General features: G+C 43.3%; 1 protein-coding gene across 15 annotated transcripts in view; it reads right to left on the reverse strand.

Moving 5' to 3' along the window:
* Window positions 1-24,480, reverse strand: part of PCM1 (pericentriolar material 1) — an 869,560-nt gene that overhangs the window by 291,024 nt on the left and 554,056 nt on the right. For all 15 annotated transcript variants that reach the window (XM_033944006.1, XM_033944000.1, XM_033944047.1 and 12 more), the window contains one exon: window positions 12,958-13,119. In XM_033944006.1, coding sequence (XP_033799897.1) covers window positions 12,958-13,119 — 162 coding nt within the window. The remainder of the gene's footprint in view (window positions 1-12,957; window positions 13,120-24,480) is intronic.

Consider the following 24,480-nt stretch of genomic DNA (forward strand, 5'->3'; position numbering starts at 1 on the left):
ATGTCCAGGACTACCAAAATCGGAATAAGTAAGGGCTCTAAATTATCCACAGCACACCAGTGCTGAAAAGACTTCCAGACCTTAGCACAGGCTGCCACAGTCGATGGCTTCTTAGCTCTAAATAGCATAGCGATGACCACATCTGAGGTAATCCTTGCTCATCAGGGCAGCCTGTTCAAAAGCCATGCCATAAGCCCAAAGTGTTCTGGATTCTCGATAGGGACCTATCACTGAATAAGAAGATCCACTTGGACCAGCAGTCTGAGGCCTTCGTATCTCTGGATGCATACTAAGTCCACACCCCATGGTCTGCAGGGCCAATCAGGTGCCACTAGGATTACCAACCCTGTGGACTCCCGCATGAAGACTGGTCAGTCATAGTGGCAGTGATGCTGTGGGAATTTGTCAGAAGCTTATTTCTACATTCCCATTTTTCCAGCCCACAGGAGGAACTTGCTGTTTCATGTGTTGCAACAGCATTTTCAGTTCTCTGCGCTCCCCTTCAGCCTAGAACCAGCACCTTGCACCAATGTTCCCTCTAAGCTGAGCGCATGAGCAATTGCTCACTATTTTCAGTGGTGTCACTCATACTTTTTCTCGTGTCGCTCAATCGAGGGCGGGCGGAGGTGAGATGAAGAGGCGGTGGCGGTAGGAGGTGAGAGGAAGCGGCGGCGGCGGTAGGGCGGGTGGAGGTGAGAGGAAGCAGCGGCGGTAGGGCGGGCGGAGGTGAGAGGAAGCGGTGGCGGCAGTCTGCCCTGCTCGTCTTAGTGTATTTTAAGTTGAAAGATGCAGCGGCGGCTCCTCTCAAGATCCCCGACTGCATCGGACTTCCGACGCAGGTGGGGATTCGTGAGAGGAGCCGCTGCCACGTCTTTCAACTTAAAAATACACTAAGGCAAGGCAAGGAGCAGGGCAGACCGAAGAACAGCACCAGTAAGGCTGGGGACTTTCGCATGCGCACTCCTCCAGCCACGGACCACGCAGATAGGAGTCGGGACAGAGGAAAAGTCGTTCCTTTAACGAGGGCTAATGTGTTGCAGTCCTTGATGAAGATTTAATTTACTGGACTCTGTTAAACAGGAATATTTGCTGAACTCTTGATAGAGGATTATTTTACTGGACTCTGCTTGAAGGATTATCCTTGCAAGAGCTCTTTATGTAAGATTCTTGCTGGTAAGCACATTTCATAGAATTATTACTGCTTCATTGCCAAAGACTATCCCTGTGGTATTCTTTACTGAGGGAGTTAAAGCCTATATTATTATGAAGGATTAATAGGCCTACAGTTATTACTGACCATTATCTCTAATGTGTGCACTACTACTGATTATGTGTACTACTGCTGTGTAAACTACTGGCCATGTCTAAGCGGCGAGCTGAGGAAAGTTTATGTAACACAGGCAAGAAGAGGTGCTTGGGAGGAAGAGTGACGTCACCACGGTAGATGGCCGCTTAAACTCGGAGCTCTGATGGGGCTCGCAGTTTCAGTTTAACAATTTGCTTACCGGGACGTAGTGGGCGACATCGACTGCAAAACTCGATCGTGGATTTTATGGCGAGTCGAAGGAGATTAGAGAAATTCCAGTTTACAAGCGCTAAGACGGTAAAAACCCGATCGCACGTTCCCAGCTCCCCGAAGGCATCTCCCAAGATGGCGGAACCGAAAGCGACCTCACTGCCTGAAATCCCCCAAAACCACAAAGCACAAACTGACCAACTTATGGAGGGGAAAATCGAACTATGGTTCAGAGATCTGAAGGCAGAAATGGTGGGGTTGCGAACGGATGTTAAGGCAGCGCTGGGAGAGCTACGTGCAGAGGTGGGTGAACTGAACAGCAGAGTTATTGTGGTAGAAGGGAAGTTAAGCCACGTGATCGGTGGCGGAAAGTACAGCGGCAGTAGACTCAGCAGTAGCGCAATTAGAGGACTTAAAGAAACAGGTGGAAGATCTGAAAACCGCTCCAGGAGAAACAATTTGCGTTTCAAGGGAGTGCCAGATTTGGAGAGATATAAAGATGCAAGGGAAGTGGTAACTGATTTCTGCAAAGCCTTACTTGCTGATGAGGACCCCAAGGTGACATCCAGGATAGACTTGCAGAGAGTGCACAGAAGTCTGGGACAAACGAGGGGACCAGGCACTCGAGATATAATTGCTTGTTTTAGTGATTTTCAATTGAAAGAGAAAATTTTACAAGCAGCAAGACGCCGCCCTGAATTTGTATGGCAGGGGCTGAAAATAGGGGTGTACCAAGACCTGGCCCTTGCGACGCTACAGAAGCGCAGAGCCTTCCGAGAAGTCACTCAACTATTGCGAGCTGAAGGATATAGATATCGGTGGCTATTTCCCTTTGGACTGCAATTCACCATAAATGGGACACACAGGAAGGTGGATACTGTACTGGATGCATGGATAGCACTGAAAGAATTTGGATGTAGGCGACCGATAGATGTACTGGAAAGGAATCGAAGTGACTCAGCAGCAGGGACGGAAGAAGGGGACTCTCTACACACTGCAGAAGACAACCGACCCTCTACATCAGCTGATTGATGCGGATTTTAGATTGATACTAAGACATTCATATCTGGTAATCATTGGACTGGGGGAACACAGGGTATTAATGAAGGAAAATACCTATGTGCTCCTTACTATTCCACTGGACATAAAATGCTGACTGAGTAATGGTGGACAAAGTGGTTAAACTGCTATGGGCAGTGATATCAAATAGATATTCATGGTTATTTAGATAAATAGATGTGAATGGGTTACTTAAAGTGAGTGTGGTTTTTCAGGAATGTAAGTGAGAATGATAGAATGCGTGCAAAGGTTAAGCATAACAGGAAGGGTATTAATGGGCCTTATTGGTATGACTCACTTCTCAACATGGCTGATTCGAAACTTGGAGAATCGGCTAATAGGAGGGGGGGAGGGGGGAAGGGAAACGATGGGGGCATGGATTCTGGCAGGAGGGGGTATATGGAGGATGAGAGATCCCCAGGGAAGGCCCCGGGGCTGATCATAGGATCATGGAATGTAAATGGGCTTAATAGCCCGGGTAAAAGAAGTATAGTTTTCCGTGAACTTTGTAGGATGAAGTGGGATATTTGTCTTCTCCAGGAGACACACTTGAGGCCGCGAGATGTTTCCTTGCTTCAACGGCCGAAGTTCGATATGCTCTGGACCCATCAGGGGGAGGGAGATTCAAAAAGAGCAGGGGGATTGGCTATTTTGGTGAGAAAGGGATTGGGCCTGCAGATAGATAAGGAATATCGGGATGGGGAGGGCAGATGTTTGGCTATTCAAGGTGATCTTCAGGGCAGACCTCTGACCATTATCAATATTTATGGTCCTAATGTGGGCCAGGAGGCTTATTATCACAAATTAAGAGGGGCACTGGGGAGATTCGTACAGGGAGCGATATATCTGGGGGGAGATTTTAATGTTCCTCTAGATCCGGTGGTAGACCATTCTTGGGGTGGACGTAAATCACTTCAAAAGCCAGCTGCAGCATTTAGGGCATTAATGGGAACCCTGGGCCTCGTAGATGGATGGAGGTTATTACATGGTGCTCAAAGAACTTATACATTTTATTCACATGCACAGAATATCTATACGAGATTGGATGGGGTGTGGATTCACAGGAACCAGGTAGGGAGACTACGGGCAGCGGAGATAGAACCGATGCATGTATCAGATCATTCGCCAGTTTGGTTACACTGCGAGGATATGGTAGATATGGGGGGAGGTAGATATTGGAAAATTAATGAATCTCTGTTGAGTTCCCCTACAGTGATTTCAGCAGTGGAAACTGTGATTAATGACTACTTAACATTGAATGATAATGGGGCAGTAACTGACGCTATACTTTGGGATGCTCTTAAAGCGGTAGTTAGGGGAGAATTTATTAAATGGGGGGCTAGGTTTAAAAAGCAGAGAGCCCGAACCTTCCTTAATTTAAGAACTCAGTTGACCCAACTGGAATTGCAACATCAGCTTAAGGGGGAACCCCAAATATTGGCAAAGTTGCAAAGAATCAGGAATGAATTATATCAGCTTCAGGTTGAAGAAACAGAACGATTGCGCGAGAGATTTCAATTAAATATCTATGAACATAGTAACAAAGCTAGTGCGCAACTCGCTAGATATATACGGATTAAACAAGTTAGAAGCACAATCACGAGAATTAAGAGAGGAGTAGATAGGGAGATAAGGGTCACGGATTCAGCAATCCAAAAAGAATTCCAAGCTTTTTATACTGGGCTATATGGGCAACCGGAGAATTGGGAAAGGGATACACAGAACGCCTTTCTGGATTCAATACAGATTCCCGAGTTATCAGATTTGGATAAGAAGTATTTAAGGGAACCGATACAACTCTCTGAGATCATGGGGTGATAGACGGGTTGAAGAGTGGAAAATCACCGGGGTTAGATGGGTACACTAGCAGATACTATAAACAATTTTCGAAGCAATTGGGGCCTCTCTTGACAAGAGTGGCTAATGGAATATCTACGGGAGGGAGGCTGCCCCCTACGATGGGAGAGGCAGGGGTGGTTATACTACCCAAACCGGGTCGAGATCCCCTGTTATGTGGCTCTTATAGACCCATATCACTATTGAATCAAGATGCAAAGATTTTGGCCAAGGTTCTAGCTCAAAGGCTGGGAAAAGTATTGCCATCTTTGATACATCAAGATCAAGCAGGATTTATACAGAGGAGACAGGTGAGCGATAATATCAGACGAACTTTAAACTTACTATGGGAAGCAGGCAGGGGCCGAGATAAAGCGGTTCTGATATCAGTAGATGCGGAGAAGGCGTTCGATAAGGTCATCTGGGGGTTTCTATGGGAGGTGATGGATAGAATGGGGCTGGGGGGCATATTTGGAGAATGGGTTCGGGCTCTCTATGCAGCACCTAGGGCCTGCTTGCGAGTAAATCAATCCTACACTGACTTCTTTCCTATCTTCAGGGGAACTCGACAGGGATGCCCACTCTCCCCATTGCTGTTTGCGGTGTCGCTTGAACCACTGGCTTTGGCCATAAGACATCATACATCCTTGGTTGGGATTGTTACTGGGGAAGTAGAGCATAGAATAGCGATGTTTGCAGATGATATCCTTCTGTATGTGGGAAAACCCGAGAATTCCATACCTCATCTTTTAACGATATTCGATACTTATGGGAAGATTTCGGGGTTCAAAGTAAATCAAGAGAAAACTGAAATTTTGAACGTCACTTTGACACAGAGTGAGGTAAATAAACTGCGGGCCACATTTCCCTTTAAATGGGCCGAAAAGGGCATCAGGTACCTGGGGATCTACATCCCTTCGAATCTCCAAAAAATATATGAAAAGAATTATTTGCCAATCTATCGTAGAATCAGAACTGATTTACAACGGTGGAACAGTCTCTGGGTGTCATGGTGGGGCAGGATAGCGATTATTAAAATGAATGTACTACCCAGGCTGTTATTTCTTTTTCAGACTTTGCCTATATCAGTCCCTTTGGGAGAGTTACAAAGACTGGGAAGAGAAATACGAAATTTTGTCTGGCAACGTAAATCACCAAGACTATCACAATCCCTGTTGTGGGCACCCAGGGAGGTAGGGGGGAGGGGATTACCCAATTTGGTGTGGTATTATCAGGCGGCACAGTTGAAGTTAGTGTTAGAATGCGAAATGGGGGAATCTAAATGTGGGATACAACTGGAACAGTTATACAGTAAAGAGGAACCTTTGAAAGCTAGGCAGTGGTCCTCAGGGTCGCAGAGTAGATGGGTCCAGGGCATATCGAACCCTTTTGTGCAGCACTTGAGGCGCTTATGGAACCAAATGCGTAAACAGATGGGGGGTGGGGCCAAGGTCTCATCACTGGCAAGTATTACGACTGAATCTTTATTTCCAGCAGGTCGAGACAATCGAGTTTTTCAACGATGGTATCACAAAGGGATCAGAAAATTTAGAGATTTACTGGGGGAGGATGGGATTCTTTCCTTTCCAACTATTCAGCAGAAATATGATATATCAGAGGATGACTATTTTGCATACTTGCAAATCAGACATTTCATGGTGGCGCAGGGTTGGGGAACGAGACTCCATCTAGAAAAGGAACCGATAGAAAATCTTTGGCTATTGCTACAGAGGGTCCCGAAACCATTATCAGTGATATATCAATATAGGCGGGGTTGCTCACCTACTACCTACCTTTATCGAAAACAATGGGAGAAAGACTTAGACATACGGATGTCTATTAAAGACTGGGAGACGGTCTGTAGGGAAACCTATAAAGTCTCCTCCTGTGCATTGCTACAGGAGAATGCTTATAAGGTACTAACACGATGGTACTTTACTCCGGATCGCCTACACAAAATGTTTCCTGGAACATCAGCATTTTGTTGGAGATGTGGTCTGCATGAAGGGACCTTTATGCATATTTGGTGGGAATGTAGGATCATTCAACCATTTTGGTTATATGTGACTAGTACACTGTCTGAATGTTTGGGGGAATGTGTGGAGGCGTCTCCTCAGAGCTGTCTCCTGGGGCTACATAATAATAGGGAAAGATCATGGCAAACAAAAATTTTGAGATGGGGGTTGGCGGCAGCGAAATGTCTAATTGCTAACCATTGGAAAAATGCTGCAGCTCCCTCACAGAATGCATGGGTAAATCGATTGCTATCGATTGGTAAGATGGAAATAGCACTGGCTAAGAGGAGACACATATACACAACATATTTGCTTACATGGAATAAATTGGAAGAAATAATGGAGGCCTTTTAGGGGATATCTCAAAATTACATGTTTTGTTGTCTGCCAGACGTGTGGGGAGCGGGAGGGGGGGAATGGGGGATATTGTAGAAAGGGAATTGGACTTATGGGAAGAAATAGGGGCTAGATTGAATATATTGGAACGAATATTAAGAATACTGCATGAAGAGGGTTTAAAATGTTATTTCAAAGGCATGGTTCAACTGTCTGTATTATTTACTCCTACTTGGTTTATGGGGAGTAGTTGATAATGTATTACGGATGATATTTGTATCGTACAAAAGTTCTTTCAATAAATATCTAAATATTAAAAAAAAAAAAGAAGAGGTGCTTGGGTTTTAAAACAGAGAGGTTGACTGAATGCTATGTTGAAACGGATTTACCGCATGGCACCGCACAGCACGTGCTACTTGGGGAAATTTTTTATTACTCAGAAACTGATGGTGTTAAGTGCAAAATTTGCATGAAAGCGGAATACAATAGCACTGGACATCAGGAAAAACGTGGACCGATTGGAAAGTTGATCTTTTAAAACGGCATTTGAGCCATAAATCGCACATTGAAGCAGTCACGAAACTGAAAAACAAAAGCAGAAGTCTGTTGAAAAACATGCTGACAGAATCGAAAGAAGATCGTGAAAACAGAAAAGAATTAGTTAATCGGCAACAAGTGACTCCTGATGAGGTAAAGATACTCAATGATAACGTTTTACTTGCTGTTAATATAAATTCTTCAATGCTATCGGTGCAGGCAATTCATGACCATGTTGCGAAATATGTAAAGATACCAGAAAGCTGGCGAAGCAAAAACTATGCTTTTGAATTTGTTGAGTGTATAAATTCAACCATTAGGTTGGAAATATTATTGGAGATTAAAAATGCAGCTTACCATACCTTGATTGTGGACGAATCAACCGATATCTCAGTTTCCAAAATGTTAGTTCTGTACATGAAATTTAGAAATGCCAATAATTCAGTCCATACAACTGTATTCGCTGGAATTTTTAAATTAACAGCTTGTGATAGCTTGTCAATCCTTGGAGCCATTCAGAAATTTTATGCAGACAACGAATTAGATTTGAACAAGATGGTTATGTTTACCTCTGATGGAGCCTCAGTTATGCTAGGCAAGCAGAGAGGGGTAGCTGCATTTCTTCGCTAGTTAATTTCACATTTGTCTGAACAACACTGTGTGGCACACAGAGAGGATTTGGGAATAGATGATGCATGGAAAGATATACCATTGATGAAGGAGATAGAAACTCTGCTGAGAAATGTTTACACAATTTTCTGCAGATCATCTGTCAAGAAGGATAAATTTGAGGCCTTGGCCAAAGCTGCTGAAGCAGAAGTGATTGCATTCAGACCACCGAACAAAGTTCGGTGGTTATCCAGGCATTTTGCTGTCAATGCTTTGGTTTTGAACTATGATATTTTAGTGAAATACTGTGGAAAACAGGTTGATGAGAATAATGACCTGGTCCATAAATACTGCCTAGAGAAACTACAGAATCCAGAACACCATGTTGCAATTACAATATTGAATGATGTATTATCAGAATTAAGCGACTTGAGTAAACTTTTTCAAAGAAGTTTGCTGTCTACTGTGGAAGCCTTCCAGTTTGCAAAGGCAAAAATAAAGAAACTCAGATCACAGTATCTTGGAGAGAAACCTCACTACACCGAAAATGCCAGCCATTTGCTTTCGTCATTTCAGCACCCAGTGAACACAAAGTCAATAATTAAGTTCATTCAGCAGACATGTGAACATTTGGATAATAGATTTCCAGATGAGGAATTACAAGATTGGGCAGTATTTGACAAAGAATGTTTTTCAACAGCTGTGAACTTAGAGGATTATACATTTGGTCTTGAGCAGATGAAGAGGCTTGGAAACCGATACCATGTTCTTCTGGAAAAAGACAACGAAGCATTCCAGAAAGAACTTTGTAAGCAGTTTCCAGAATTTAAATTGATTGTTAATGAGAAATTGCAAACTGGAGCAGTTAAGACATTTGCAGATCTAGTTGCATTCACAAAACAGCAGAATCAACTTCAAGACTTATTTTTGCTTCTGGATATCTACAGTACATTCCAGGCTTCAAGTGCTGACTGTGAAAGAGAATTCAGTTTGATGAACAACATAAAGTTAAAAGACAGAAATAGACTAGATGTTGAGCATCTGGAAAATGTAATGAGAATAAAGCTCTTTTTAAATTCTGAACAAACTGTAAATGCTGAAAAAGGTCTACAATGTTTGGAAAACTGAAAAGAATCGAAGAGAATATTTGTGAAGATTGAAGAACTGATGATATTACATAATTAAAAAAACTTTAAGTAAATTGTTATTCTTCTAAGTTTTGAGTATTTAACCCTCCCACAATCTCACGGGCACTTGTCCTCCGCGCCTGCTCATAAATTTGTGGAGTATGTAACTTGTCGCTCATGCATATTTTTTTTCGCACACACCTCATCAATCCTTAAAGGGAACAATGCTTGCACCTTTACCAAGGTCATGGTGGTGGGAGCAGAGCATCTCTGCAAGGCAAGGATATGTGCACCTATATTTGTACGATTGGCTATTCAGAGCCCAGTCCAGGGAGGAAGGAAAGAGAATGGGCAATTTTGAGAGTGGTCCAACTCCTCCAGGACCTTGGATGGAAAGTCAACTTCAAGAAGAGTCAGCTGGAGGCAATCCAGCATCTGGAGTTTTATTTGACATGGCCTTGGGCCAGGTTTCTTTTTTTCCCCAGATTCACAAAGACTGATGCTCCAGAAGCAGATTTCAGGCCTACTACAGAGTCTGCCTCTCATAGAATGCAATTAGCCCAAGACAAGCAAGAAGCATATTCTCACATGTGGGTGACATCATCCACGAATCCCCGGTAATCAAAGTGGTCTTGAGGCTTGAATTGGATACAATGCTGAAGATACAGAGGTGGATTTAGCATCATGATGACTAAGAGAACACCACGTGGAAACCTGCTTCCATTTGTGTTGATAACACTGTTGTGTTGACGATTTTCTTGACGATTCCAAAATGAGTCGGACAGGCTGGAAAATATGAAGATCCACCCATGTCAGCCTGAGAGGTATCAAGCTGTCAGGTGCAACGACTGAAGATTGGGATGCAGAAGAGATCTGCGACTCTATGTGAGAAGAGATGGAGAAATCTGAAGAGAGATTGGTTCCTTGGTACTGAATTGAAGCAGAAGGGAAAACCAGGATTCTATGGGCCACTGAGGAGCTATGAGAATCATAGTGGCCTCCTCCCGTTTGAGCTTGACAAGCATCTTGAGGATGAGAAGGATTGGAGGAAGCGCATAGAGAAACTTGTACGTCCAATCCATCCAGTAGAAAAGCATCCTAGCTGTTGCGTAGAGTACTGCCTCGAGCAAAACTGGGGCATATAAGTATATCTGAGGAGTCCCCCCACTGAGAGAAGATGTGATGCTGAACTGCAAAGTTGAGCATCCACTCGTGTGGCTGAAGAAACCTGCTGTGTTTATCTGCAAGAGAATTATTTTCTCCTTGAATGTATATTGCTTTCAGGAATATGTTGTGAGCAATCGCCCAGGTCCAAATCTGCAGTTGAGTTGTTGCCCACCTCCAGACAGTTGAGTAGTATGTTGTGGTCCACCAGGTCAAATGCCCTGTTCTGTTCGAATTGGAGTATTAGTGCATGGTTCCCTGAGCTAAGTATGTGTGAGATGTGATCTACGATGAAGGCTAAGGCAGTTTCGGTGCTGTGGTGTGGTGTGGTGTGTACGGAATCCTGATCGATATTCATGCAGTGTTGAGAATTTATCCAGGTAGTTTGTCATGGCAGTGTTGATCAGTCCATCCATCAGATTGGTGAAGAAGGGGATGTTGGTTACTGGTCTGTAGTTGGGGGTTGAAGATATGGAGTCTTTAAAAGTATTTTCCTGTAACTTCATCGAGTGTCCCCCTAGCCTTTGAAATTTTTGACAGAGTGAAAAATCGATCCACTTGTACCCATTCTACTCCACTCAGTATTTTGTAGACTTCAATCATATCTCCCCTCAGTTGTCTTTTTTCCAAGATGAAGAGCCCTAACCTTTTTAGTCTTTCACTACCATTTCTTGACCACTGTTCTCAAGCAGAGAATCAGACTCTGCCATACATTGCATCCTGGGACTATAATGGCATGGAACTGAACTTTCCATTCTCCCAGTCTATGTCAGATTGAACATCCTGGTTCAGCTCTGTGGTCTCGTATGGTCGGAGTGCATGCTGATATCCCCTGCACTCCGATCTCTATTGTGCTTAAACAAATGCTGAAGACCCTCAGCAGTTCAAATAGGCATTCAATATGAGGTTCAAAATCCATGGTGAAGCCTTGTACTGGGAGTCTCGAGGATCCCTGCAAGGACTCCCTGTAGGTCTTCCTGTGCTTCACAGCAGCCATGCATCTGCGCTTAGTCAATGCACTTTCAGAGGGCTCTGGAAAGGGTCTTTTCCCTCTGGATTGTGCCTCCTGCAGACCCTCAGCCCTGGAGGTCTCAGAGGAGGCTAAGCCCAAGGTTCCCACCACACACGGGATATGGATGCTCCTTGACTGGTCATCCAACACAAACCTGGCATGATACAGGGGTAGGAAGACCTGAAGGGCATCCCTATTGATTTTAAGTAAATTGAGGAGTTTTGAGGCAGATGGAGGACACCCCTCCTCCCCCCCCCCCCTGATTTTCTCCATAGGCTATAATAGCCCCACTCATTGTACCACATGCTTGCCTGCTTCAGCTCAGCTGGGTCAAATGGAGAATTCTGCTTCATGGGTTTGCGGTATTAACTTGGTCTTCTGGTTCCAGTTGGACTAGTGTCGGACTGAGCCTCAACACCCAAAAAACCTCACATAGTGAAGGGGGAAGGACCATGCAGCTGGCCCACCTGTAAACCACATCAAACTTAATGGTGTATCATGGTATATCAATAAGTTTAAGTTATGTTATTAAGACTGACCAAGCTGGGATGGAGCAGAACAGCCTGCACTCTAGCTCCTGATAAATCAGGGATGCGAGACAGCCCTTGAGCTCCAAAAAACAGAAAAGCAAGCTGGCTAGCTATTTGTCCCCAAGGGCTGATCCTGCTATCAGCTGACTTCTGCAGTGTGAGTCTGCATCTTCTCCCAGGCAGAAATCCCAACAAGTGTGACACTCTGGGCACTGAGCCTCCAAACAAACACTAAGAAAAAAATACCCGAAAATAATCAAACCACAGATCAGAGCAGAAATAATTCTGAGCAACTTACTTGCAGAGGGCAGACACAGCTTCCTGGGAAGGAGGCAGAGTTCAAAGATGATTGACGGCATTCTACAAACAACTTGGGGGTTTAGATGCATAACACTAGCAATTCAGGATTACTAGACACATTGCACTAGAATTGAAATAAACACATTTACAGGATTTGAGAGGGTCACAATGGAAGACTTTGTGGACTGTACGTTGGAGACTACTGCTATGTCTGCTTTTTTATTATTCAAAGCAAATTGAAGTTACTGAAAACAATGTTACTGTCAAATTATGACATGTATAGCCCAATTTACATGATATCTAGGTAGAAAATGAGGTATCAAAGTTGGGATGATCAAAATTTCCTGTGTATTATGTAAAGATTAAAACAGAGCCACAACCATTTTCGCAAGAAACATTCAACATTAAGAGCAGCATCCTTCAGGGTTTTGAATGTGTGCCAACTTTACAACTTGCATGTGGGATAGCACTTATACATTTTAGATCTTATCAAAACAAACAATTACATTTTCCAATGTTTTTCTATGAAAAAGACTATTATTAAGGGAGGACAAATTGTAGGATAAAGTAAGTCTGAAGTAACACAACAAAGTAGTGATATACATAAGTGGACAAGAAATACTTATAAATGTGCTTATGCTCACTAAATAACTCTCCAGAATACCCATGACAACACAAATCTTCATAGTGGAAAAAGTTACTAAAGTAGAATGAAAGAAATGAATGCATACATAATAAAACATTAAAAATAAGATTTAGATTTGTTAAAACTGTCTGCACAGATCTACCTTTCCCATAAAAAGTACACGCACGCTTGGATGCCACTTGCAAAAACAAATACATTTTAAAATCAAACTATTGAAGAGATACATTTGGACAAAAAATAATCTACAATTTTAATGACACACAAATATACCTGATGACATTTCAGTTGACCTACTGCATTTTATTATTCTTTCCAGTTGTTCTCGAGTGCTTTTATTTAACGTATTTGTTTCAACAGTTTCCTCAGTCTGGAGATGCTTGTTTCTGCTCTTATTGATTTCACCAGTACTGGACACACTGGCACTTTCAAGCCCTGTCAAAAATGGAGGGGAGGAAGAAACGTCATGTACAGAATAAAAAAGTTGTGGGGACGTAACAATCTTCCAATCCCTACACATTTCAATCTTACACAACAAAACAAAAATTAGGATTAGTCACATGAAATAACCATGCTAAGCATGATCTACTGCGCTAATCTCCGCTGCAAAATGTCATAGCATGCTGCTAACATCCGTTTCTTTTTCATTATAATGAGAAACTACAATGTGCTGAGGCTGTAGCTTTAACCACACTGTGCCACATTTTCTCCAAAAATTGACTATTGTAATGTTGTTTACGCTGGAATTTCAGATGCAAATCTTTGATGTCTTCAAACATTGCAAAATACTGCTATAAAATTGTTATGACACAAGAACAAATTTGACTATAACACTTTTTTTTTTTTTTTTACAATATCACTTATATTCAATTTAAAGTTTTAATGTTAACACAAAGCATTTCATACTGTAGAGCAGGGGTGTCAAAGTCCCTCCTCGAGGGCCGGAATCCAGTCGGGTTTTCTGGATTTCCCCAATGAATATGCATTGAAAGCAGTGCATGCAAATAGATCTCATGCAGATTCATTGGGGAAATCCTGAAAACCCGACTGGATTCTGGCCCTCGAGGACCGACTTTGACACCTGTGCTGTAGAGCTTAGTTATTTGAATTCATTAACTATTCACTACAGTCCATCCCTAGTGCTTAGATCTCTCCAAGGCAATAGATTAATGTTGCCAGCAGGCAATAAAACAAATTGGGAATCTACTTGACGCAAGGCTTTCTTATATTTAGCACCCATTTTAAAAATAAACTATCAAACTATATATGTCTTGAATGAAATTTTAAGGTTTTAAAGACCCTTTCGAAAACTTTCTTTTTTTCAGCTGACCTTCGGTTCTGAATTTACCCAAAATGATCATATTTATTAACAAGGAACAGAAACATCTTTGTATATTGATGGGCCGAATATGGGAACCTTTTAATTTTTTTCTCTCTTCTCTTTTTTAGGTTTATATAGGTCTTTCCTGTATATTATGGAGTTCCTTTCCTTTTATCATATTTGATTTTAAATGTTAGCTGTCGAGAACTGTTGAATGCTTCGGCAGGATATCAAATTTTAACAAACATAAACAAACTTCTTGGAGGCTGTGGCAGAGCGTACTCCTGGAACCCTGTGCCATCTAAGGGCGGAGAATCTGATGGAGTACTGACGAAAGCGCCTGTAACCACTAAAATTATTTCGAGTAGACTCTCGAGAGTTCCTAGATCTACTGTTCCAGAAGTGTCTTAGGACAACGATCAGCCAAACTAGCCAAACCCTTTCCAAAAAGCATCTGCCACTTAAAGAGGAGTTTGCTTAAGGTGGCTTTAGAGGCTGAATTGTTAACAGATTTTCTGATGCACAGTATTCTATGGGTGGAATGGAATAAGCTGAGATTTTGTTCAAGACTCTAATAATGTCATAAAGAGCATCCACCACATAGTCAATCCCTTCCATGACTAGTTGTGGGCACACCTCATCACCCATGCCAGCGGTACAACAGACTCTGATATGACAAGCATGTGCCTGAAGTTAGAGGACTACATTTACTCTATGGTCCTGTGCATCTTTCATGACTATAAACCCCCTCACTAGGGAGGGAAGTCCACTTGGTAACCTAAGCTACCAGCGAGTCCACTTTAGGCTGCACAAATAACTGCTGAAATTCATGAGCCATGGGATATAGCTTTGTCATTGTCTTAGTTCCCCTTAAGGAGCCCTCTGGGACCTCCCAATACTTTCAATGCTATTAGGGCAATAAGATTCAGATGTGACAGAAAAAATAAAGTATTTGTTTGGGAAGCACTTATAATCGGAGCACTGCACCACCAGTCTGCACAGCCTCCAAGTTTAACTCCCAATGCAACTCTGGGATAACCTCCAGCAACACTATCAATTTTAAATAGGTGGTGTACTGTCGGTTCTTCCCCTTATTAAAGAGACTACAGTCTCCTGGCCTTTAGTCCACCATTGCAATCCAGAAATTCCCAGAAGGGATGATTTACCCTGGGACTGTAAAGGTATAGAATCCGATTTTCAATTCCCTCAGTCATTCCTCTGGCTCTTGCTCAGGAATTTCTGCTGAAGCACGCACACTTGGAGAGGACACAATCCCTTGCACAGACAGCATTGTCCCTCAACCGCTGTGCAAGACCCCCAACAATTTAAGTAAGCTCTCCACAATAAACTGACAAAATCCTGGGTAAATCCCTGAGTAGGGACCCCTGGGGCACTCTTCTGGGCTGGGCCTCAGTTTGCTGTTTCCTAGGCTCTACAGAGTCCATGCACCTGTGCTTCACCCTTGTTTTGGGTATCCAGTAACTACATTGGTTTATTCAATTTTCGTGTTTTGCTTGATTTTTGAGTCCTCTGTGATCTCCCAGCCTTAAGGGTGCCAGATGGGGCTAAGCAAGAGGCTCACACCCCTCCCTCATGTGCCCTGTGGAACACAGCAGCTGTTTAGTCAGCTATCCAACACAAATATGGCATGATATTGGGGTGTCTCAACTGGAGGAATCCATCCCAAGTGTTTTAAATCTAAATTGAAGACTCGGAGAGATCCCCAGGAAAGAGACTTGGGAGTATTATTATTATTATTATTAGGTTCTTATATCCCGCCATACCCAAAGAGTTCTAGGCGGTTTACATTCGTTACATTAGGATCCGGTCTGAGCCCGGATTTACAAAAATTTTATCAGAATTGCAGGTAGCGCGGAAGGAGGCACAGGTTTATCATAGTTGGGTTAGAAGATAAAATGGAGGGAGTGGGAAACCAGGAGAGGGGGGGGAGAGGGAGGTGGGGGTGGGGGGGGTTGGAGTGTATGCGGGGAGTAAGGACTAAGGGTCTTGTTCGCGGAAGAGGTGTGTTTTGAGAAGTTTTCTGAAGTCTAGGTAGGTTGGGGCCTCTAGCATCATTTGGGCTAGCCAAGGGTTCAGCCTGGCCGCCTGGAAGGCGAAGGTTTTGTCGATGAATCTTTTGAGCTGGCATGATTTTATGGAGGGGAAGGTAAACAACTGGATTCTGCGGGATTTCTTGTTGGTGCAATACATATTGAAATGTGGGGAGAGGTATTTTGGTGAGAGACCAAATACTGTCTTGTAACAGATGCAGGCGAACTTGAAGAGGACTCGGGATTCGAAGGGTAGCCAGTGCAGTTGGTGGTAGAAGGGGGTGATGTGTTCCCATTTGTTCAGGCCGAAAATGAGGCGGACAGCTGTGTTTTGAATCAGTTTTAGTCTTCTGGTGATTTTCTTTGTGGAGCTTAGGTAAATGATATTGCAATAGTCCAGTATGCTGAGGATAGAGGATTGAACTAATAGTCGAAATGCAGTGTCATCGAAGTATTTCTTTATGGTACGGAGTTTCCAGAGTGCTGAAAGGCCTTTCTTGACAATGAGGTCGGTGTGATTTTCTAGGGATAGATGTTTGTCAAGCGTGACTCCTAGTATTTTTAATGTTTGTTCGAGTGGGAAAACCAGTCCTTTCACCTGGATTGTGGTGTCTTTGATTTTGTCTTTGGGGGTGGCTAGAAAGAATTTTGTTTTGTCTGGGTTGAGCTTTAGTTTGAAGGAGAGCATCCAGAGTACTGGTTGACAAGTCAATGAAGCCGTCCGTGCAATGTGTGGCGGCGGCGGCGGCGAAAAGGGCGAACAGAATGCTAGGAATGATTAAGAAAGGGATCACAAACAGATCGTAGAAGGTTATCATGCCGTTGAACCGGGCCATGGTACACCCCCACCTGGAATACTGCGTCCAGCACTGGTCACTGTACAAGAGTGACTAAAATGGTTAAGGGGCTGGAGGAGTTGCTGTACAATGAGAGATTAGAGAAACTGGCCCTCTTCTCCCTTGAAAAGAGGAGACAGAGGGGACATGATTGAAACATTCAAGATAATGAAGGGAATAGACTTAGTAGATAAAGACAGGTTGTTCACCCTCCCCAAGATAGAGAGAGCGAGAGGGCACTCTCTAAAGTTAAAAAGGGATAGATTCTGTACAAACGTAAGGAAATTCTTCTTCACCCAGAGAGTGGTAGAAAACTAGAATGCTTTCCTGGAGGCTGTTAAAGGAGAAAACACCTTCCAGGGATTCAAGACAAAATTAGACAAATTCCTGCTGAACCAGAATGTACGCAGGTAAGGCTAGCCTCAGGGCACTGGTCTTTGACCTGGGGGCCGCCACGGGAGCGGACTGCTGGGCATGATGGACCACTGGTCTGATCCAGCAGCAGCAATTCTTATGTTGTCTTATTCAAAATTGGGACAATCCAAGATGGCCACCATAGAAGAGTGGTCACGCTAAAAACGGCTCAGGGAATACTCTAAAGATCAAAAAATTCTGGGGAGGGGTTTCTTTAGGTAGGGACCCTAGCTACAGCCCCAGAAACCCTTAACAGCAAAATCAGTCCGTCCGCGTCCCCTGATTTTCCCATAGATTACAATAGGCAGTACTCACTGGCTGGATTAGCCTGTTGCAGCTGTCATAGAAGATGAAAATGTTGAAGACACTGCCTCTTGTTCGGTAAACCAATCCACGTTCTGAAATCTTTGGGCTGCCAGTCACACCAAAACCCAATTGAGACCTCAACCCCCCATGGATCCATGTGCAAGTAGATCCAATAAGCCCTGCTGGACCAAAATCAGGGCCAAACAGCCTGTGCTCAGGCACTTAATAAATTAGGATGTGAGCTCCACAAGATCAATGCAGGCCGGCAGGACAGGAACCCCAAGAGCTGCCTTGCCAGCGTCTCCGTTTTCTCCCAGGCAGAGCTGCCCCAGTGTCACTGGTGACCTCTTCAGCACCATAATGCCTCAAACTTAGATAAACTTGAAACAATAAAAGAATATCGGAGCAGATCAGATTCACACCTTCTGAACTCGCTTGCAGCAGGAAAGAAACTGAAGAGGGTTCTACAGCATGGAGGGAGATGAAGCTGAAGACTAAATTTCATCCTTCTGCAATCAACTCATGAGTAAAGGAATATCAATATTTCTCAGGACTCATATTTTCTTTGCACCAGAATAACTCCCATCCTGTTTACATCACACAAATCAAAAAGCTTGATGGATTTTCTATAGGTTTTGCAAACATGCATCATGTGATAGCAGTGACCTGAATAAAGGCCCAAAACCCATATTCCACTCATGACCCTCAAAAACTTTGCAAGTCTGCTCCTAGAGTATATTTGATCTTTACCTGGTAGTCTTTAACAGAATTAGTTAGTTGCTGGACAGAGTTAGTGCAGTTAACAAGAACTCTGAAATAAATATGCCTGCGAAACCGATGATTAATTGGTCCAAGAAACAAAGATTCAGCAGTAAAGATGGTAGCAAAGATAGATTGAGGGATACGTCAACGATTAAGGTTAATCTGAAGTTGGTCACCTTAAATGTGGTCACCGAGTAAACGCACAAAAGTGTTAACATTTAAAGATGGAGCATGTGAATATAGGACTGCCTCACTAAGAAGGAGCATTTACAATTACAGAGGGACTGGGTGAGTGAGAGATGGGTTTATTCTCTTAAAGTCCAACAGAGGGATGGCAATACTTCACAAAAAATTTAGTATTTAGAATGTACAGGGTAATACAAGAAAGAAGAAAGTTGTTGTAGCGGGTGAGAGCCAGGGACACAAAATAGTGCATTGTAAATATACAGACTCCAAATATCTTAAAACAGAAGTTTTTCCACAGTGGATGAATACCAGTTTGTCAAGGAAGAAGATTTCTAACCCTTCCATTAACTGTAATCCTCCAATAAAACCTCATAATGCAGATTGGAAAGGTTGTAAAATTTATGAATTCACACATCCCTCCTACCTTTCTCTTCTCCCTTTCCCCTCTTCCTCCCTTCTCCATCCCTGCCCATCTCTATAAGTTGCCTTGAGCCTGCCTAGGTATGAGCAACGCAGAAATAGAAGAATAGATTAGATGCTTCTCCACCCAGAAGCAGACTTCATCTTTTGTTATGTTCATCAGGTTTTATAATCTGCCTTTTGCTATTCAGTTCAAGGTTGGATTACATTACAAGAGGTTGGGTCAGTTACACAGGAAGTTACAACGTACAGTTTAATAAGACATTCAATAGAATAGCTAGTACAGGCAGATCAGTACAGTTAATACACTTAGGTCATAGTTTCATATGCGTAGTTACAAGTTCAAGTAGGTCATCGTTATATCCCAGAATTGCATTAAACAGTTTAGAAAAAGATTATGTACTTATCCTGGTAAGCTCTTTTCCAGTAGATAGGTGAGACATTATAGACAATAGGGTTATTTCCCCTAACTTGAATGTTCTGCAGAAGAAATCCACTCTGGATTTTTCACTCTGTCTCTGTAGTACTTACTGATTGGTTTAGTGCCCTCTATAATCAGAACCCAAGCACTGAGAGACACCCATCTATATTAAACAGAGGCACCTGTAATAACAGGCTAATCAAAAGTGTTCTGCTGAAAATAAAGAAACATTAACCACCAACACAGGCTCCAAAGGAGCGAAGTACAATTCCCCATGAAAATGAACATAGAAATAAATTCTTCCCAGCCCTCAAGGGATGAGAGGCCTCCAAGAAGCAGCTTGGAAAAGCATAAACAGACAAACTGTATACAGGCGCAGAAAAGCCTGGGCGGGGAGTCAAGAATGTCTCATCTATGTCCTAGAAAAGAGCTTATCAGCATATCTTTTTCCAGTGCAATAGGTAAAACATTCTAGACCAGTGTTCTTCAACCACCGGTCTGTGGACCGGTGCCGGTCCACAGAAATTTCCTGCCGGTCCACAGGGCCAGCATGTGCATCAGGCCAAACAGTGTTCTTCAACCGCCAGTCCACCTTGCACTTAGTGTGGCGTTATCTTCGAGCCGGCTACCTCTTCCTCACTGATTCATGCCCATGGCTCCTACGTGCGTCCTGCGCCTGAACCGGAAGCCTTCTCTCTGATGTCGCAATGTCAGAGGGAAGGCTTTCGGATGAAGTGCGGGATGTGCATGGAGCCGCTGCCCACAGCTTTGTGCACTGCATCAGTGAGGAAGAGGGAGCCGGCCTGAAGATAACACCGGGGGTGGCATAAAATGGCCAGGTGGTAGCAAGCCAGAAGTAAGGCATAGTATAGAGGGAGGGAGATGACAAAGGTAGGGGGGGGGAATGAATTTATTTTTGAATTTAGTGATTGAATTATGTCAGTTTTGAGGATTTACATCTGCTGTCAGTGTGCTTTGTGTAGTTTAATTTTGTGGTTAACCATTCTGTGTTGTTAATATGATTATATTGTGTGTATCTATGAAAAACGAATGGAAAAAATAGTGTTACAATTAGTACTATTATGGGGGCGGGGTCTGGGGTGGAGATTGGGTAGAGACGGGTGGGGACAGGCCCATGACTTAGCTTAGTGTTCTTCAACTGCCGGTCCACAAAATAATTCTTGTATTTCTACCGGTCCATAGGTATAAAAAGGTTGAAGAACACTGTTCTAGACAATAGGGACATACAAAAGCAGTCCCCCCCAAATAGCTAAAGAGGGCTTACTCCGCCGGCCCCTAAGACCAAGGACCCAAAGGCAGACCCCGTGCCTTGCAGCAATATCCACTCTGTACAACTTGGAAACGTGGGAAGAAAAAACCATGTTGCTGTCCCGCAAATCTCCTAAGGAGGGACAGATATAGCTTCGGACCACGAAAAAGCCACACTTCTAGTAGAAAGTGCCTTGACTGAAACAGGGGACTGTTTCCCAGAAAGAATGTAGGCTGATGAAATAGCCATTCAGATCCATCTGAATATCTGGGTCCTAGAAACGAGAGCAGCCTGCTTAATGGAATGAGTAAGCACAAACATATGGAAAGAGAGGCAAAATTTGTGAGTGACCTCCCATCCAAGCAGAAGAACCCTGCGTACGTCCAGAGGTTACAACAGGCAGTCCTGAGTTGAGGAACCTGTCAGCAGAAAGGCAGGCAAACACACTTGCAGAGCAACATGAAAAGCTGAAACAATGGCCTAGAGCAGGGTTGGCAATTCCAGTCCTCGAGAGCCACAGGCAGTTCAGGTTTTCAGGATATCCACAATGAATATGTATGAGATGGATTTGCATGCACTGCCTCCTTGAGATAAAAATCTATCTCATGCATATTTATTGTGGATATCCTGAAGACCTGACCGGCCTATGGCTCTCATAAGAACATAAGAATTGCTGCTGCTGGGTCAGACCAGTAGTCCATCGTGCCCAGCAGTCCGCTTCCGCGGCGGCCCCTAGGTCAAAGACCAGCGCCCTAACCGAGACCATCCCTACTTGCATATGTTCCAGTTCCGCAGGAACTTGTCTAACTTTGTCTTGAATCCCTGTGCGAAAGGGTCTGAAGAAGCGCTCAGCCCAAAGGCTGCAACCAACATACCTGCGCGAACTAGCTGAAGCCACCAGAATAACGTGGCCTAGAAGAACCAAAATCCTCTGAAGGACACGGTCAACCAACGTCCCAGGAGTAAAAACAGACAGGAGAAACCTCCTGCAGCCAGAACTGGCTCATAAAATCGACAGAAGAAGGTAAAGAACATAAGAATAGCCTTACTGGATCAGACCAATGGTCCATCAAGCCCAGTAGCCCATTCTCAAGGTAGCTAATTCAGGTCACTAATACCTGGCCAAAACCTAAGGTGTAGCAATATTCCATGCTACCGATATAGGGCAAGCAGTGGCTTCCCCCCGTGTGTCTCTCAATAACAGACTATGGACTTTTCCTCCAGGAACTTGTCCAAACCTTTCTTAAAACCAGCTATGCTATCCGCTCTTACCACATTCTCTGGAAACGTTTCCAGAGCTTAACTATTCACTGAGAGAAAAAAAAAAATTTCATCCTTTTGGTTTTAAAAGCATTTCCCTGTAACTTCATCGAGTGTCCCCTATTTTTGACGGAGTGAAAAATCGATCCACTTGTACCCGTTCTATTCCACTAAGGATTTTATAGACTTCAATCATATCTCCCCCTCAGCCATCTCTTTTCCAAGCTGAAGAGCCCTAACCGTTTTAGTCTTTCCTCATACAAGAGGAACTCCATCCCCTTTACCATTTTGGTCGCTCTTCTTTGAACCTTTTCTAGTGCCACTATATCTTTCTTGAGATAAGGAGACCAAAATTGAACAATACTCCAGATAAGGTCGCACCATGGAGCGATTTGTGCAGTATCGTCAGATCACTGCCCATTGCGACCAGTTCTTGACAGGTGGGTGATTTTGTAATCTATTGGACAAATTAGTTGTAATCTGGGGGTCATCTTACACTGGCATCAATGTTTCAGTTAGGAATGGAAAGCCGGATTGTAATTCGTTGAGCAGATCTTTTATGATTTGTCTTGTTAACCACCGATCTCGAATTAACAAATCCACATGGAATTGAAGTGAGTATGACTTCATTAGTGTAAGTGGTTGGGATTATTAGGTTGTCCGAGTTTGTTTTTTGGTGTCTTGGGGGGGGGGGGGGGGCAAACAGCATTGGGATTATTCCACACCAAATAGGGTACACATTCAAGGTTAAATTATCTTTTAGTATACAGTATACACAGGCTTTCACTTGATTATAAAGGGCTGATACCTGGAGTGACATCGAAAAGAAATCTACTGTAGCGGCATTTAATTTTCAAAAGGGTAAGTATGATAAAATGAATAAAAGGGTTAAAAAGAAACTAAAAGGATTAGTTGCAATGTTTAGGACTGCAAACCAAAGGTGGATGTTATTTAAAAATATCATCATGGAAGCCCAGACCAGATGTATTCCACATATTAACAAAGATGGAAAGAGAAGGAAACAAAAACTGGCATGGTTAAAAGGTAACATGAAAGAGGCTATTAGAATATTAAAAAAATCCTTTAAAGAATGGAAAAAGGATCCAAATGACGAAAATAAGGAGAGACTTAAGCACTGGCAAGTTGGATGCAAAGCATTGATAAAGAAAGCTAAGAAATAATATGAAGAGAAACTTGCCAAGAGGCAAATTTTTTTAGGTACATCAGAAGCTTAAAACCTGTGATAGAATCCTTGGGACTGCTGGATGATCAAAGAGCAAAAGGGGCACTCAGGGAGGATAAGGTCATAACGGAGAGACTGAATGAATTCTTTGCTTTGATCTTTATGGAAGACTAGTCTTTATGTCCGTTACATTAAAGGTGCTAGAATAGATGTGTGTGTCTATCTTTCTTTCTGTCTCTTTCCTCGGCTGTCCACTACCACCTCTTGCCTGCTCCCCCTGTCCAGCAGCAGTCCTTCTCCCTTCCTTTTACCTCCCCCCATCCAGCAGTACCTCTTCCCTGCTCCCCCTGTCCAGCAGTAGGCCTTCTCCCTTCCTTTTATACCCCACTGTCCAGCAGCACCTCTTCCCTGCACCTGTCTCTCTCCCTGGCCCCCTGTCTTTCTTTCTGTATGTTTCTCTGTCTCTCTCCCTGGCCCCCTGCCTGCCTGTATTTTTCTATTGTGCCATGCCTGACTGTCTCCCTTCTGTCTTCCCCTCCCCAGAGCAAAGCATGATTGCTGTCTGCCCCCCAGCACACCTCTCCCCCCAAAGCAGCTCCCTTTCCCTCTCCCCCTCCACTTCCCTGAGCATTTGAGAATGTTTACCAGCATGGGACACCTCGCAGCACTCACACAACACCTTCCAGCTATTACTCTTGAAACTGCCACTGCTGCTCAAATGCCTGCATGCGCTGGCAGCCATGCGCCGTAAATAGAATACAGCCACGGAAGGACACAGCATGCTACCAGGGATCACAAAATCCTAAATGCGCATGCGTGCTTAGGATTTTATTATAGAGGATGATGCAAGATCTACCTGAACTGGAAATGGTTTTCAAGGGTGATGATGCAGAGGAACTGAAAGAAATCTCAGTGAACCTGGAAGATGAACTAACTCAAATCAAAGTTAAAAAGTGATAAATCACCTGGACTGGATGGCATACATTCCAGGGCACTAAAAACTCAAACATGAAATTGCTAACTTGCTGTTTGTGATCTGTAACATGTCGCTAAAATCGTCTGTAGTACCTGAAGATTGGAGGTTGGCCAATGTTACACCGATTTTTAAAAAGGGTTCCAGGGAAGATCTGGAAAATTAAAGACCGGTAAGCTTGACTTTAGTGCCAAGCAAAATAGTGGAAACAATTATAAAAAATAAAATTGTGGAACCTTCAGACAAACATGATTTAATTGGACAATTAGCATGGGTTCAGCCGAGGGAAATCTTGCCTAAACAATTTGCTTGACTTCTATGAAGGTGTGAATAAACATATGGATAAAGATGAGCTGCGTGATATAGTGCATCTAGACTTTCAGAAAGCTTTTG

This window comes from Geotrypetes seraphini, chromosome 1 (genome assembly GCF_902459505.1).
Source record: "Geotrypetes seraphini chromosome 1, aGeoSer1.1, whole genome shotgun sequence".
NCBI classification, from domain to species: Eukaryota; Metazoa; Chordata; class Amphibia; order Gymnophiona; family Dermophiidae; genus Geotrypetes; species Geotrypetes seraphini.